This window comes from Buteo buteo, chromosome 11, assembly GCF_964188355.1.
Source record: "Buteo buteo chromosome 11, bButBut1.hap1.1, whole genome shotgun sequence".
NCBI classification, from domain to species: Eukaryota; Metazoa; Chordata; class Aves; order Accipitriformes; family Accipitridae; genus Buteo; species Buteo buteo.
Window position 1 is genome coordinate 20068377 of NC_134181.1, and position 12847 is coordinate 20081223.

At 38.1% G+C, this 12847-nt stretch overlaps 1 protein-coding gene across 14 annotated transcripts in view; it reads right to left on the bottom strand.

The window, feature by feature from the left end:
• SLC12A4 (solute carrier family 12 member 4) overlaps positions 1-12847 on the bottom strand; it is a 50215-nt gene that overhangs the window by 10143 nt on the left and 27225 nt on the right. For all 14 annotated transcript variants that reach the window (XR_012652225.1, XR_012652224.1, XM_075040289.1 and 11 more), the window contains 13 exons: positions 10885-11031; positions 10232-10286; positions 9769-9899; positions 9080-9321; positions 6982-7196; positions 5825-5989; positions 5642-5740; positions 3599-3656; positions 2895-3069; positions 2427-2545; positions 1828-1926; positions 1354-1473; positions 510-614 (listed from right to left, as the gene is read on the bottom strand). Coding sequence is in view for 12 of the 14 variants with exons in the window: in XM_075040289.1 (XP_074896390.1) it covers positions 510-614; positions 1354-1473; positions 1828-1926; positions 2427-2545; positions 2895-3069; positions 3599-3656; positions 5642-5740; positions 5825-5989; positions 6982-7196; positions 9080-9321; positions 9769-9899; positions 10232-10286; positions 10885-11031 (1730 nt within the window). In the remaining 2 variants the exon portion in view is untranslated. The remainder of the gene's footprint in view (positions 1-509; positions 615-1353; positions 1474-1827; positions 1927-2426; positions 2546-2894; positions 3070-3598; positions 3657-5641; positions 5741-5824; positions 5990-6981; positions 7197-9079; positions 9322-9768; positions 9900-10231; positions 10287-10884; positions 11032-12847) is intronic.

The following is a 12847-nucleotide window of genomic DNA, read 5'->3' on the forward strand; positions in this document are numbered from 1 at the left end:
TTCTAAAACTCTCTTCTTTGGTAGATTCCCAGTCCTCTTGTTCAGAGCCTAAGAGTTGCGCAATGCCTAACTGAGAGGAGGGTTCTTGCCCACTTAATCTGTCTTCAGCACACAAAGCCAGAGGGAAAAAATGTTGGCCACTGTTTGGTGTTTAATCCTAGAATGATAGCAGTGACTTCTTTATGCCCACAGTGCAAATTGCCACAGGCCTCTGGACCTCTGTACTCAGAGATCTCCACAGTTTCCCCTAGTTCCACTTTTGAATTCACCAATTCAGAGTTCGATCAAAGATCCAAAGGACACGAAAGGTCTGTCAATACAGGGTCCATACAGTAGGGCTTAGACAGTGATAGCAGCTTACCGCAGACTCAACACTTTGGTTTTTTTAATATTCTGGGCATATAAATCCATTCACACAGACCAAAAGCATCTTGTTTGTAGTCCAGTTTAATTCCTTAAGCATAAACAGATAATCATGACAGTGCATTTTATTAGTCTAAAATGAGTACCTCCAGTTCTTTGTGTGTGGAGGGCCCTCCTCCAGTCTGAGTAAGGCATATCTTGCTGCGCTGAGTGAAAGACCCCGGATACCATCACCCCATTCCTTCTCCGCACTGTGAAGAAAACACAGTTTAGCCAACATATGGCTTCATGAGGGTTTAACTGCACACTTACAGTCATGCTATAGAGAAACCATTACCTTACAATGAGTTTAATAATGTGATACATAGCATGCATCGCATGTATATTTATCATTTGTACATGTATGTCTGTGATACTTACCATGTATCACATGAGAAGAATGCAAATGTTTCAGTCAAATGTATATGACAACACTATTCTGTGCTTAATTTGTAATCAACACTCCACTACAGAGAAGGCTTCCCAAGCATATACAAACATCAGGCATTTCAATACCGCATGTTAAAATTAAGTTACACAGCCATACTACAGCCTGACTCCATCGGATATTAACAAATCTCAGACAACCTAATCTGCAGATTCAGCATTTTAAGGACTGTTCTAGACAGACCTTTGCACCAGATAAACTGGAATAAGATGGCTGCCTTCAGCTGTTCTGGGCCTGAAGGAATTATGTGTGATAGACAGCAGAAGGATAGATCCCAACCAGGGTTTCTGCCGCCCGTGACTCTCAAGTTTCACCAAACACCTTTAGAGGCTTAATAACAAAGCACTTCAGGGGCTTTTGTTTAGCACTGAAATGAACTAATCAGAGAAGCCCTCTAAGTCATATCTCTGGACAGTTCCTTCTCCAAATGTGAAGGCTAGAGATAATTAATGAAAAATAGAGCCAATCTCCTTCCTACCCTTTTCTATCCAGTTAATACTTACCCTTGGTATTCAATGTACTTGTAAATCATGCCTGCAATAAGCATAGCTACCAAAGCATAATACCAAGATGAAATGAACATCAGTGCCAGGCAAATACTCATGCCTAAAAATGAGAGGGCCCTAAAACAAAAAGCAAAGACATTAGTAAGTAGCGGGGTAGAAAAGCTTAAACACAAGTCAATTATTCTCTTGCTCTTTTGTCTTTAAATTGTCTGTTCTGAACTGGGAGTGAAAGTAAAGCTACCAATGGATCTCCCCAGTCCCCAACAGTTTTAGTATCCTGTTGTTGAAATGAAACTTTCACGTCATTAAGTATCTGGGTCTGGTCCACTATGAACATTACATCGATGTACTCTTGTCTAGAACTGATATCAAGAGAAATAAAAGATGCCCACAACCTCACGGAGACGGTTCTTCCAAATCCCGCACTGTACATTATAGACCAGGCGTTGAGCATGCTGGCCTTTTGCTTACCAGTGATAGTATTTAAATCGAGGCCGCCAGTTTGGAGTTCTAAGAAGTGTTTGTACTGCACATGCTAGATTAACAAAGAGGTAACACATCAGGAAAAACCTGCAGAAGCAAAAGAAGTGCAAAACCTTTTAGCACACACATGTATAGATTCTGGCACATACTATAATCACATGAATGATTTACAGTCAAACTACAGCTGCCCTGTCACGTGTGCCTAGCCCTCAGATTTTTATTAGCCTGAACTATCGGTACAAAGCAGTTAGAACAGTTTTTCAATTGGATCAGGTTAGATCTATCCACAACATCAATGCTATCTTTGTTCTGTGATAAAAATAACATTTTCCCAAACAAACTAACAATATACTAAACCCCATGTTTATTCACAGAATACTCTAAAGCAGAAACAAATAGATTTAGATGTAGAGCCAGAAGTCAGAGAATTCATAGAAATAACAGAAGCGGAACTCAGGCTCCAGTAATTTGCTTTACTGGTTTAAGATATGGTTCTGAAAGACAATCAAATTAGCAAAACAAAAGAGAATCACTCTTTCCCTGCCCTGTTCCCCACTCCCCCAAACAGCAACCAGCCTGTTTCTTACATTGAGAGAATTGGAGCCACCATGTCAAGTGAAGCAATAAGGATTCCCAGCTCAGCAATTAATGCTGTTAACAGAAGAGCCCACGTCGGCTCACCATTCGCTTTTCCATGACCAAAAACCTGAAGAAACAGAAACTTTAAGCATATTTTCCTACATACTTCTTTCTCTAGAGCGAGGAGTCAAATTACTCTAATGGCTTCCTGTGCTTCACTAAATTAGATGTTAAAACTTCTTCATAAAATTACTATATGTGTCTATTCAAACTCTTTTAAAAATATTCTTATTTTTTTTACAAAAGAAAACAAAGCATTAAAATAAAAAAAATTGACCTTCACTGCAATGCTGGGCAAACTAGGGAAAATAAATCTGATTTCTGAGAGCATAAAGTCAAATAGCTGGTTAGTTAATATGTACAGAATGCCTTTTTTTTTTTTTTTCTTTTCTTTTTTTTTTTTAGGATGTACAAACCCAGAGGAAAGGAATGATGTTGTCCTTTGCTATTGCCTGCAGCAGGCGGGGGGCTCCAGTAAGGCTCTGTAAACCTGCTCCACAGGTAGAGAAGAAGGATCCTATCACAATGACCCATGGCGAGGGCCATGAAAGGGTGCCCACCACTAAGTTCTTGTTCACTGCATCGCCGTACCTGCAGAGAGAATAGAGAGACATTCATATTCAAAGGAGTATTTTGACACTCATGTTTGGTTTTTTTGGGTGAGTTTTAAGATGTCATTTAAATATTATTAAATATTAGATATTTTCTTGATTAGGAAATATAGAAAGTAGTAAATAATCTGAGTTACTTTTGATACACAGATAGGAAGTCTCTGTAGCCTGATTTCAATAATTTGAAACTTTTTTTTGATTATATATCATAAAACTCTTACATTATTATCACAACATTATTTTCCACTTTCACCTAGAAAGATGCAGGAATTAAGACATAGGATGGAAAACCTGAGGGAGCCATGCCAGAAAACACCAAATCAAATACAAGAAGATTCCCAAAACATTGTTTACAATTTACATACAAATATGGTTTAAAAGGAACCCAGAAGTAAAAGCCAGAAAAAAAAAGGGGGGGGGGTGGTGGTGCAGGACACAAGATAGGAAAGGACACACCTTCCCTGCAATAAAAGAAGAAGAAAGGAGAGCATTAAAGCAGTGAAACTTACTTATCTCTCAGGACTACACCTTCTATGCAGGCTCCAAATAATAATACACAACTGAAGTCTTGAGTACAGAGTGTGCTAAGGAAGTAGGATTTATTTAGACATGGCAGATGAAAACAACCACAGAAAGTATTGTGTAAAGTTCAATACGTGCCTCTGTCCTACGGCATTTGCACTGCAGCATCTCCGTAAGTACATGGTAAAGCTGGTGAGTAAATTAATGTCTCACTGCTCATATATAACTTCTAATGTTACAGTGACAAAGTTATTATTCTAAGTTTCAATTTCTAAAAAAGATAATTTTAAATGTTACATTAGAGGAGATAACTTCAAAGGAAATATTTTTATATGTAAATGCCAATTTAATCTGCTAGTATAGAACAGAAACTGATATTAAAATATCTTTCTTTTCTCCCTCCTCCTCCTGTGTCCAAAGGTATTTTGAATATATAGCAAACCATTACTTTGCACTTTCTCCTTCTGTGGTCTCTGATGGCATTCACATTACCAATAAGTCTTTGAATATTGGGTTTGCTATTAAACTGTACAATTGTACAATACGAAAAGTAATAAAAGGGGAAACATTGATCACTTCTAAAAATTATGGTGTAAACCTTCCACTGGGTGGCATATTAATATCTACATATAAAGTTACCCACCACGAAATAAGTTTTGAACTGCAAATGTTTTAATGCTAGACCTAGGGGTTAGGTCTGTGACCTGTTTTAGTATTTATTACGTTCATAGGAAATGCAGACTTCTTGGTACAGGGTCAGTTCCCAAAGTAACATCTGGAAAAGGCTGCGCTCCTAAGAAGACGGGACAAGTGAGCTGGGATCCTGATTTACAGCTTGGCAAGATCTGGCAAAAAAACAGGTTGGAAACAGCAGAATTTCCAGGAGAGTCACCATCTCCACCAGCTGCCTTTTGAGTGGGATTTATTCAGAAAGCTCTTACAAAGAAGTTTTGAAGTCCTTGCTCATATTAATTACCTTTTGCCTTTTCTTTTCTTTTTTTTTTTTTTTTTTAATCTCCTATGTTGATAAATAGTAGTTTAGGACACCAAGCAGCTAGATGAAGCTGAAAGACCTTGGCTTCATGTCTTCTCTAGCAGGAAAGAAGAGATTAAGAGTCTTTCCTAAGCAAAACTCCTGTAGTCCTAAGCCCTGAAGAGTTTAACCACATACAAAACCCGGCAACTTCAGCCGGGACAAAGGCTATTCTTCTGACCACACACTCAGCACCTAGAAATCTGGTATGATGAACATCCTCATATTCTGCAAATTAAGTGCTCCAGTCTCAGTGGAAACAGGCAGGAAACAAGTCATTCACAGCTACATGGACCTCACTACTGAGCACAGCAACACCTCCACGCATGCCGGCTGGGGATGTGTCTTAGAATTGTGGAATAGCATTAAATCAGATTAATGTGTTAAAAATCAAGGGGGGGAATAAAATACAGTCCTGTAAGCTGATTTAAGATGATCTCATTTCACTGACTTCAAAATAAATACATAAATTCATGGGTACCAGTGAGCAGCTGACTCTACACATGAACCTACGCCTCACCCCCTTGGGGAACATCTAGTCTAATTTCTAACTCTCGTTTATCCTGCCCTAAAATGTTCAAGAAAGCCTATACTCCTTAGTGTCACTCAAACTTAAAAGGCTTGCCGTTTTTTTTTTTAAGGAACTGAAATATATGATCTCTCCCATTTAAAGCCTTTCCTCATCTTAATGGTCCACTGCATCTTAAAAAAATATACACCTGTATTCCACCAGCCTGAAAAGCTACAGCCCACTACGTAGCAAAGAAAAGCAACGGAAGTGCAAAAGAACAAAAAACCCAACACAAAAAGGGGCATGGAAAACAACAGGATAATAATTCTGATCCTTTCAACTCACGGACTGTTTGGGGTTTTTTTCCACTGACCAACCATACCCGCACTGATAATTTAGTCACCTGAAAGCAGTTCCACAAATCAGATACACAGCCATCCACCTGAGTCACAACATGCCAGGACTCTACTGATTTTAAAAGGATACAGACTAATGATGTGGTGACAATAGCAAGAATTGTTCCAACGGGAATGGATTTCTGTGCATCTTTGAGGTCCCCTGATCTGTTTGAACCAGCCATGATACCTGAAAATACATTCTGGATGTAAGATCATGGGAGAGAAGAAAACTCAAGGGACCCAAGATGCCCTCTCGTCCCAGTATTCTCACCGGTCACTGAAGGGAAGAAGATGCCAACCAGCACCATGAATGAAGTAGCTATATCGGAAAGCACATACAGATGGAGGTTGTTCTTCTGGCCTGCTACATCAACAGAGGGGTGATGTGCTTTCTCCAGTATCTCTCCTTTCTCCAAATAATTGCTCCATAAGTTGTCTTCAATGTTATTATCACACCACAGAAAAGAAAAGCATGTTTCAGTTCAAAACCCATTCTCATTATAACGGGTTTATAACTGAAGATTACAAATGCAATTCACTGATCAACACAAATTAAGACGTATACAGGTTACATGAAAGAAAATTAATATTGCATGCTTTCAAGGGAATCTATAACAAAAACAATAAATATGTACGAATAGCCTAGAGAAGCCTAAGCACATTTAATGCTTTAATATCACTAAATGTAACATTCTTTTAACTTTGTACCTATTTTAACCCCAAGAAATACATTGATTATTTTTAATGAACCACTATACCCACACATAGTAGCTCAGCGAATCCAAAGCAGCAATACAACCAGCTTTCTAGATATAAACTGATTTGTTCTTTAGGCAGTGGAAGAATTTACAGAATTATATGGTTGGCATTTGAAATTTCACTAATAAACGCTGAGTCCATTTTAGAAACTAGACTACTAGTTTCTGTGAAAACAGGAACCGTAGGCACTCAGCACCTGCACAAAGCAACTGGTCTCACGTTCATTTCAATAATGAACACTTTTCAATGATATTATATTCAGGAGTGGGCAAAGAAGGAGGTATACTATTTTTATATAAGTACTCTTATCTTTCAGGACATAATCATAATCTGTATAAAATGGAGAGTCATGGCTACACAGAGTTCTGAAAAATTTTAACAACTTACTCATGTTGGTATGGCTCATAATTACAGATGACTTTCTGCTGAAATTATGAGATGTATAAGGCAAATTTAATCACTTTTACAGCAGACAAGTACTGTATCAGGACAAAAGTGCCATCTACTCTTTTTAAAGATTATAAGACTTGGTTTTCTTTATTGAAGATAATTTTCTTCACTGTAACTACATTTCTTCAGTCCCTCTTTCTTAACCAGCAGGGAACAGTTCAACCCATTTCAACTGCTCAGCATGTCTCCTCTTTAAGGGAAAAAAATATTCTGTCACACCTTTTAAAATGCCACTAGCAGCTCCCGGAATTCCTGCTATCTCGGAGACATTGTTCATTAGGAAATATTCATCACAGTTCTCGGTGGTTAAGTTTGTACTGTGGCAGAAGAGCTCCCAAAGCTTAGAGGCCACAGTAATGTTATCCTTAACTATGGTTTTGGCACAAACATCGAACTGATCTCTGGACAAAGTCCTGTTGCCCAACATGCAAATCCTGGAAGGGAAACATGAAAAACAGTGTTATTATATGGTATTGGGAAAATGAAGTCTGTCCTTCCCCATAATTTTTCTTTCATATCATGGAAACTTCAAGTGCCTTTAGTCTACTACATCATTTCTGAGCTCCAAAAAGATGGTGGTAACAGGACAAAGACTGTACATCTGTTTCCTTTAAGGGTCAGAAGTATAAAGCTACTTTTCCAACAATTTTGGGAGAGGTATAAAAAGCTACATCAGTGTGATTTATTGAATTTGGTAAATTTACTTTAAAGAATGAAAGGGAAAGATTAGGCCACTTTTTTTTTTTTTTCCCCCAGTTAAACAGAACTACTGAAGTGGAAGAGATCTGAAGAATACTACCATTCAAATTACTAGATATTTAGAATATCTAAAGATATTTGGAATCACATTATCCCAGCTTCTGTATAGTAGCACTCAAATGACCCCTGACATTTTAGCTTCAGAATTAGGAGCTTACATTTGAAGCACAATAAGCAAAGTTTCTTCTTGTCAGAACATACTATGCCTAATTGCTGAAATCCTCCAGTACCTGTTGTGTTTCACGTAACTACAAATATAGTTTATTCCACCACTGAAAATTTTTCATCTACTTCTGCAAAGACAGTTCCACAAGACATAGTGATATAACATAACAGCTTGCTGCCACTAAAAGTTCATTGAGCTTCTCTTCCCAGTGCCAGAAAACACCCACAGAAAAAAAAAAAATTATTTCTTCCATTTTAGTAAGTTTAATTGTTTCATGGGTCTTATCAATCACAAAAGCCAGGAAAATGGAAGAGACAGGGCCATTTTTGTAGGGTTTGCAGGCCTGTGAACTGTAACTTCAGAGAAGCCTTCCCCTCCAGAATTAAAAATAAATACAATATCTAGTTACTTCAGCAAAAGAAAAAGGAATACAGCCCAAGGAAGAAAGATAGCAAGAACATTCAAGAACAATCCAAGAGATAATGAGGGGGAGGTAGAGACATTGTTTTATTTTTACTGCTGTAAACCTGCCACTGTTGTAAAACATTATAATCATTGGGCCTAAATACCTAAAGGGAGCACTTGAGGGTTGCAAGTACTTAGTTACGGTCACAACATTTTAAGATGTGAATAATTATGCAGACTCAACTCCTCTATTTCCATTCCATTCATCTCTTGTCAGCATCAGGAAATACTGTTTGCATTTCTGGTAAAACACATGCACCCACATTATTGCTGCTCCAGCTCCGAGTTTAAGAAACCTTATTACATGTTTAACTGCCAACATGCCAAGTAGTACGTGTAACTGGAGCAGGGCTACTCACATGGCAGACTAATCTGCTTTCAGGCCAAGGGGAAGTTTCGCTGGAGCCTCAGCACAGCCCCACCATAACACCTTCCACATTCTAAGAGATGCCCTATTTCTCAGCAAGCAGCTGCATCACACCACCACAGTTTCCAACCACAAAGGCAGCTCATCATGTCCGACTGGCCTGGAGAAAATGGACTTGCCAAACTGCTTCCTGCTAACTGCCATAAATAACCCAGCAAAATTCTTGCTAAAATTTAACTCAGCAGCTGTAGGCTAAGATACTGGATCGTCTTTGCAGGAAGCAGAGAAACATTAGCCTCTATCGATCTGTATACTCACCACTAGACTTTATTCTACCAAGACAGTTAAAAAATGTAATAATGCACTCATTTTAGCCTGGGAAACTTCTATTCCATTAGCCCTGCATGCCCAAGACTATCACTGTCAAAAGAAATCTGAAGCAATTCACAAAAAAGGTAGCTTTGACAACGTATTAGGCAAAAGTTTTAAGTAACTCCCATTGAATCCCACCTTCCAGATCTGTAGACAAAGCCATACCCCCATCCAGAAATACTACTCACGGAAATTCAGGTGGATCAAAGATGGACTTGATAGCTCCAGCATAAATGGACAGTATAGATATTACTACGCAGGCCAAGAAGAGGGAAGCAAATTTGTTAACATATTTCACACCTACAAAGACCACCACTGCCATTAGGATGAGGAATACAGTTCCATACACCCTCATGTTATTTAGCATAGCACTGGATGCATCATGGGCACCGGATGGATGAAAAATTGCTGCTTGTGGCACAATATATGTCTGAAACAAGAAGAAAGCAAGCTGAAGGAACACAGGAACAGAACTCTGGCTATATTACTGTAGTGATCTTGTACTTATACTAGAAATTTAAATCACTTTCCAATCTGTAACACACTCTTAACCAGGAATCTTCAGTTTATAGGAAAAGTCAAGCAATAACGGTCCATTCTATTTCAGTAGTACAACTGAGCCAACTTCATCAATGATGAGCATGTGTCTTTGACTAAGTTGTACTTCCATCTGTGTTTTCAGAAAAGCTTCCATTCTGGATATCCACAGAGCATGCAGCTTCCAAAGGGAAACACTAGCAGTACAGAATTGGACACCAAGAAACTGGAGACCTTCTGGTCTCTACCTGTAAATACGTATACAAATATGGGACAAGAATACTGGAGCATTTTCCATATGCTATTTGTTTTAAAAGCAGACTACTCCAATACTACTCACCAATAAAATCTCAATGGCACCAAGGATATACATTGCTCCTGCAAATGTTGTTCCCAAATAAAAGCACAGTCCTACAGCTCCACCAAACTCTGGGCCCAATGACCTGGATATCATGAAATAGGAGCCACCAGCTACGAAACAAGAAAAGCGAGAGTAAAATTATCATTTATTTATTGTTATAAATTGTAAAATATTCACAACAAGAATACAACAAAATTATACACTGTGTATCTGCTTTTTGTGGGGTTCAACTGCAGTATCTTTTTGTTAGCACAGGGGTAACTAAAAACCAAATAATTTAATATTTAGTCTAACTGATAGTAAGAAGAAATACTAGATATGAATCCAGGCTTTGTATCCTGGCTTAAGCAAATCTCTCTGGAATAAAACCACATTAACAGCTTATAGCAACTTTTTTTTTTTTTTTTAAAACAGAAATGAGAAGTTTGGTAACTACACTTACCTGGAACAACACCATTTGTGGCAATAGCACTCATTGATATGGTTGTCAGCATAGTCTGGGGAAAACAAGGAAAAGGAAGCAATTATGTCAACAACGTTTTTTAAAACGTAACTTATTTCTTGATAGAGTAAAGCTGCCACTGCATATAGGATACAGTATTTCTCTTTATTCTGCCTTGACAGGTCATTATCTGAAAGAAAACAAGGGCAGCAGGAATTTAATCATCAACCTGTTGAGACTTTTGCTTGAGAGATGACCACTGCTTTATCAGGTCAAATAATGGGTGTCTGCAGACAAAGCAAGATAAAAGAATGCAGGTGTCCCTCCATCTGCAGAGCTGAAATTCCAACAAAGGCTAGTCCAGCAAAGGAGACAGCCATGACCTGGCACAGGCACGGAAAACAGCTGTTTGCTGAACAAACACTATTTTTAAGACTGTATCTACACTAGATACAGTTTGCCAGTTTACAAATACTAGCCAAAAAAAGAAAAAAAAAGGGCGGGGGGGGGAATCACATGACTACAAACATAGCAGAAGTGTCTAGCAGAAACCTGGCTTTTCTTTACACGTGCATCTACAATGCAGCCTCTCCAAGTTTCTTAGTAGTTTCACAGAGATTATGTCACATGCATTATTTTACCCATATACTTACACAACAGCAGCAAAGTAACACAATCAGGAAGGACTGAAGAACTCCAGCCATTCCCACCATCCAAGTCAGCCGAAGGAAGAGAATAACCCCAAAGATATTCTGCATGCATGGTAAATACACCCCCATCAGGGTGCCCATGCTGGGTGACTGAAAAAAAAAAAAAAAGTTGTTCATTGACATTCATTAACTGGAGTTATTCACAGCATAGGTAACTAAAAAAACCCTACAACTTCAGTTTTTCAAATGGTAGAAATCTGGGAAACATAAGGTAGACACATAAAAATACTTTTGTGCTGGACTTCCACAAAACATGATGCAAACTCCAAAACCACAAATTTCTGAACAAAATGTTGACCCTATCACATCTTCACAGCTGAAGGAATTATACTCAGCATTTAACACCAATTACTAACAACAGAACATACATATATTTGTTTTATTGTAGAACCACAGAGTTTCTAGCATGAAACCTGTCGAATTCTGCAGACCCCGAGTAAGATAAATCCTACCCTACTCCCCAGAGTTTACTAATTAGTTTCATGGAAAACATACTTTTGTGATCTTACAACCAGAAAAGATTTGGAAGTAATCTGTAGACATGCATAATGTATTTTCTTCCATGTTATATGTTCTATGTAAAACTAATGATTCTAACCTTTCTTATGTTTAATATTAGCATCACACTCTGAATTACTTTTGACAGTGACTGAGAAAATACAAGTTAGTTACACAACTTCACAGGTACTGCACATGACTGGCATTCAACATAGTATCTTGTAGAAATCTCTTTTGCCCAAATAGTTATTGCCAGACGACAGTCAGATCCAAAACAATGATATCGAAATGCCACTCATGAGGGTTTTACTTCAAGGATACAAAAGTGTTCCCTGCTTTGGCACACCTTGCACTAGCAGCATTTCAGAGTCCCAAATCTCTGTGGTTTCCTGCCAAGACATTTCATTGCTTCTGCTTTCTGAGGTTTTCTTTTGCATTTAAAATAATACAGAACGCTGAAACACAGGGGAAATAGAGAGTGTAACCTCTCAAAGGCTCATCCCTTTCTATAAATAAACCTGAATTCCAAAACATATTACAGATAGACAGCATTTAAAGAAACCCATGAACAATCATCTCATCTAAATGAGAAGGATATTAAAGGAAGGTGACAACAGTTGTTCAAATTTGACTCCACATAGCATTAACTAAATGCAAAAACAAATAGGTAACATGTACCCTTATAAACAAATTAGTTATGAATCAAAAGCAATGGTACTTAAGGCAAGCATATTACTCTTAAAGCAATAAAATGGCTGTCAAAAACTTTGTTCTTGCCTTGTCTTCCCTGTGGAAAAATTTAGTTACCTAAGGTAAGTCAAGAGTGTATTTTATTACACAAAGCAAAATCCTAGAAAAATCAAATGGTCAAAATAAGCAATCTAGGAATTTAGTGCTTCAACTCACAATCACACAGTAGAATTTGAAATTTCCTCATCTGCATGAGGAATCTGCCCTGCCAGACATGAAAGAAAACTGTGCCCAAGAACATGATCTGAACAGTTCTTTGTTAGAAATGCCAGGAATTGCTGACTGAGTTTTCTGAAGTCAGCTTGGAATTCTTTGTGTGACTAAGGCTAAATCAGAACAAACGGACCTTCCCCATACACACACTTCAACTTGGGTGAACCTCCTGAAGTAAAGTGGGCAACAGAGCCATGTGCTGATGGTTGCCAATGGACTTACCCTATGAGACCCACCAGCACGGGGCCAGAGAGCTGTTACTCACCTGTTCTGATGCCACAGTACAAAAAACAAACAAAAAAATCCCTAAAACGTCACCTGCCATTTATACAAAAATCACCATCCTATAGAACTAACCTGATCAGTTTTGTCAAGATTATGTATAAGGACAAAAGGAATCATTTTCTGATACTAACAGAAGTGACACTTGTACATAAGTATCCTG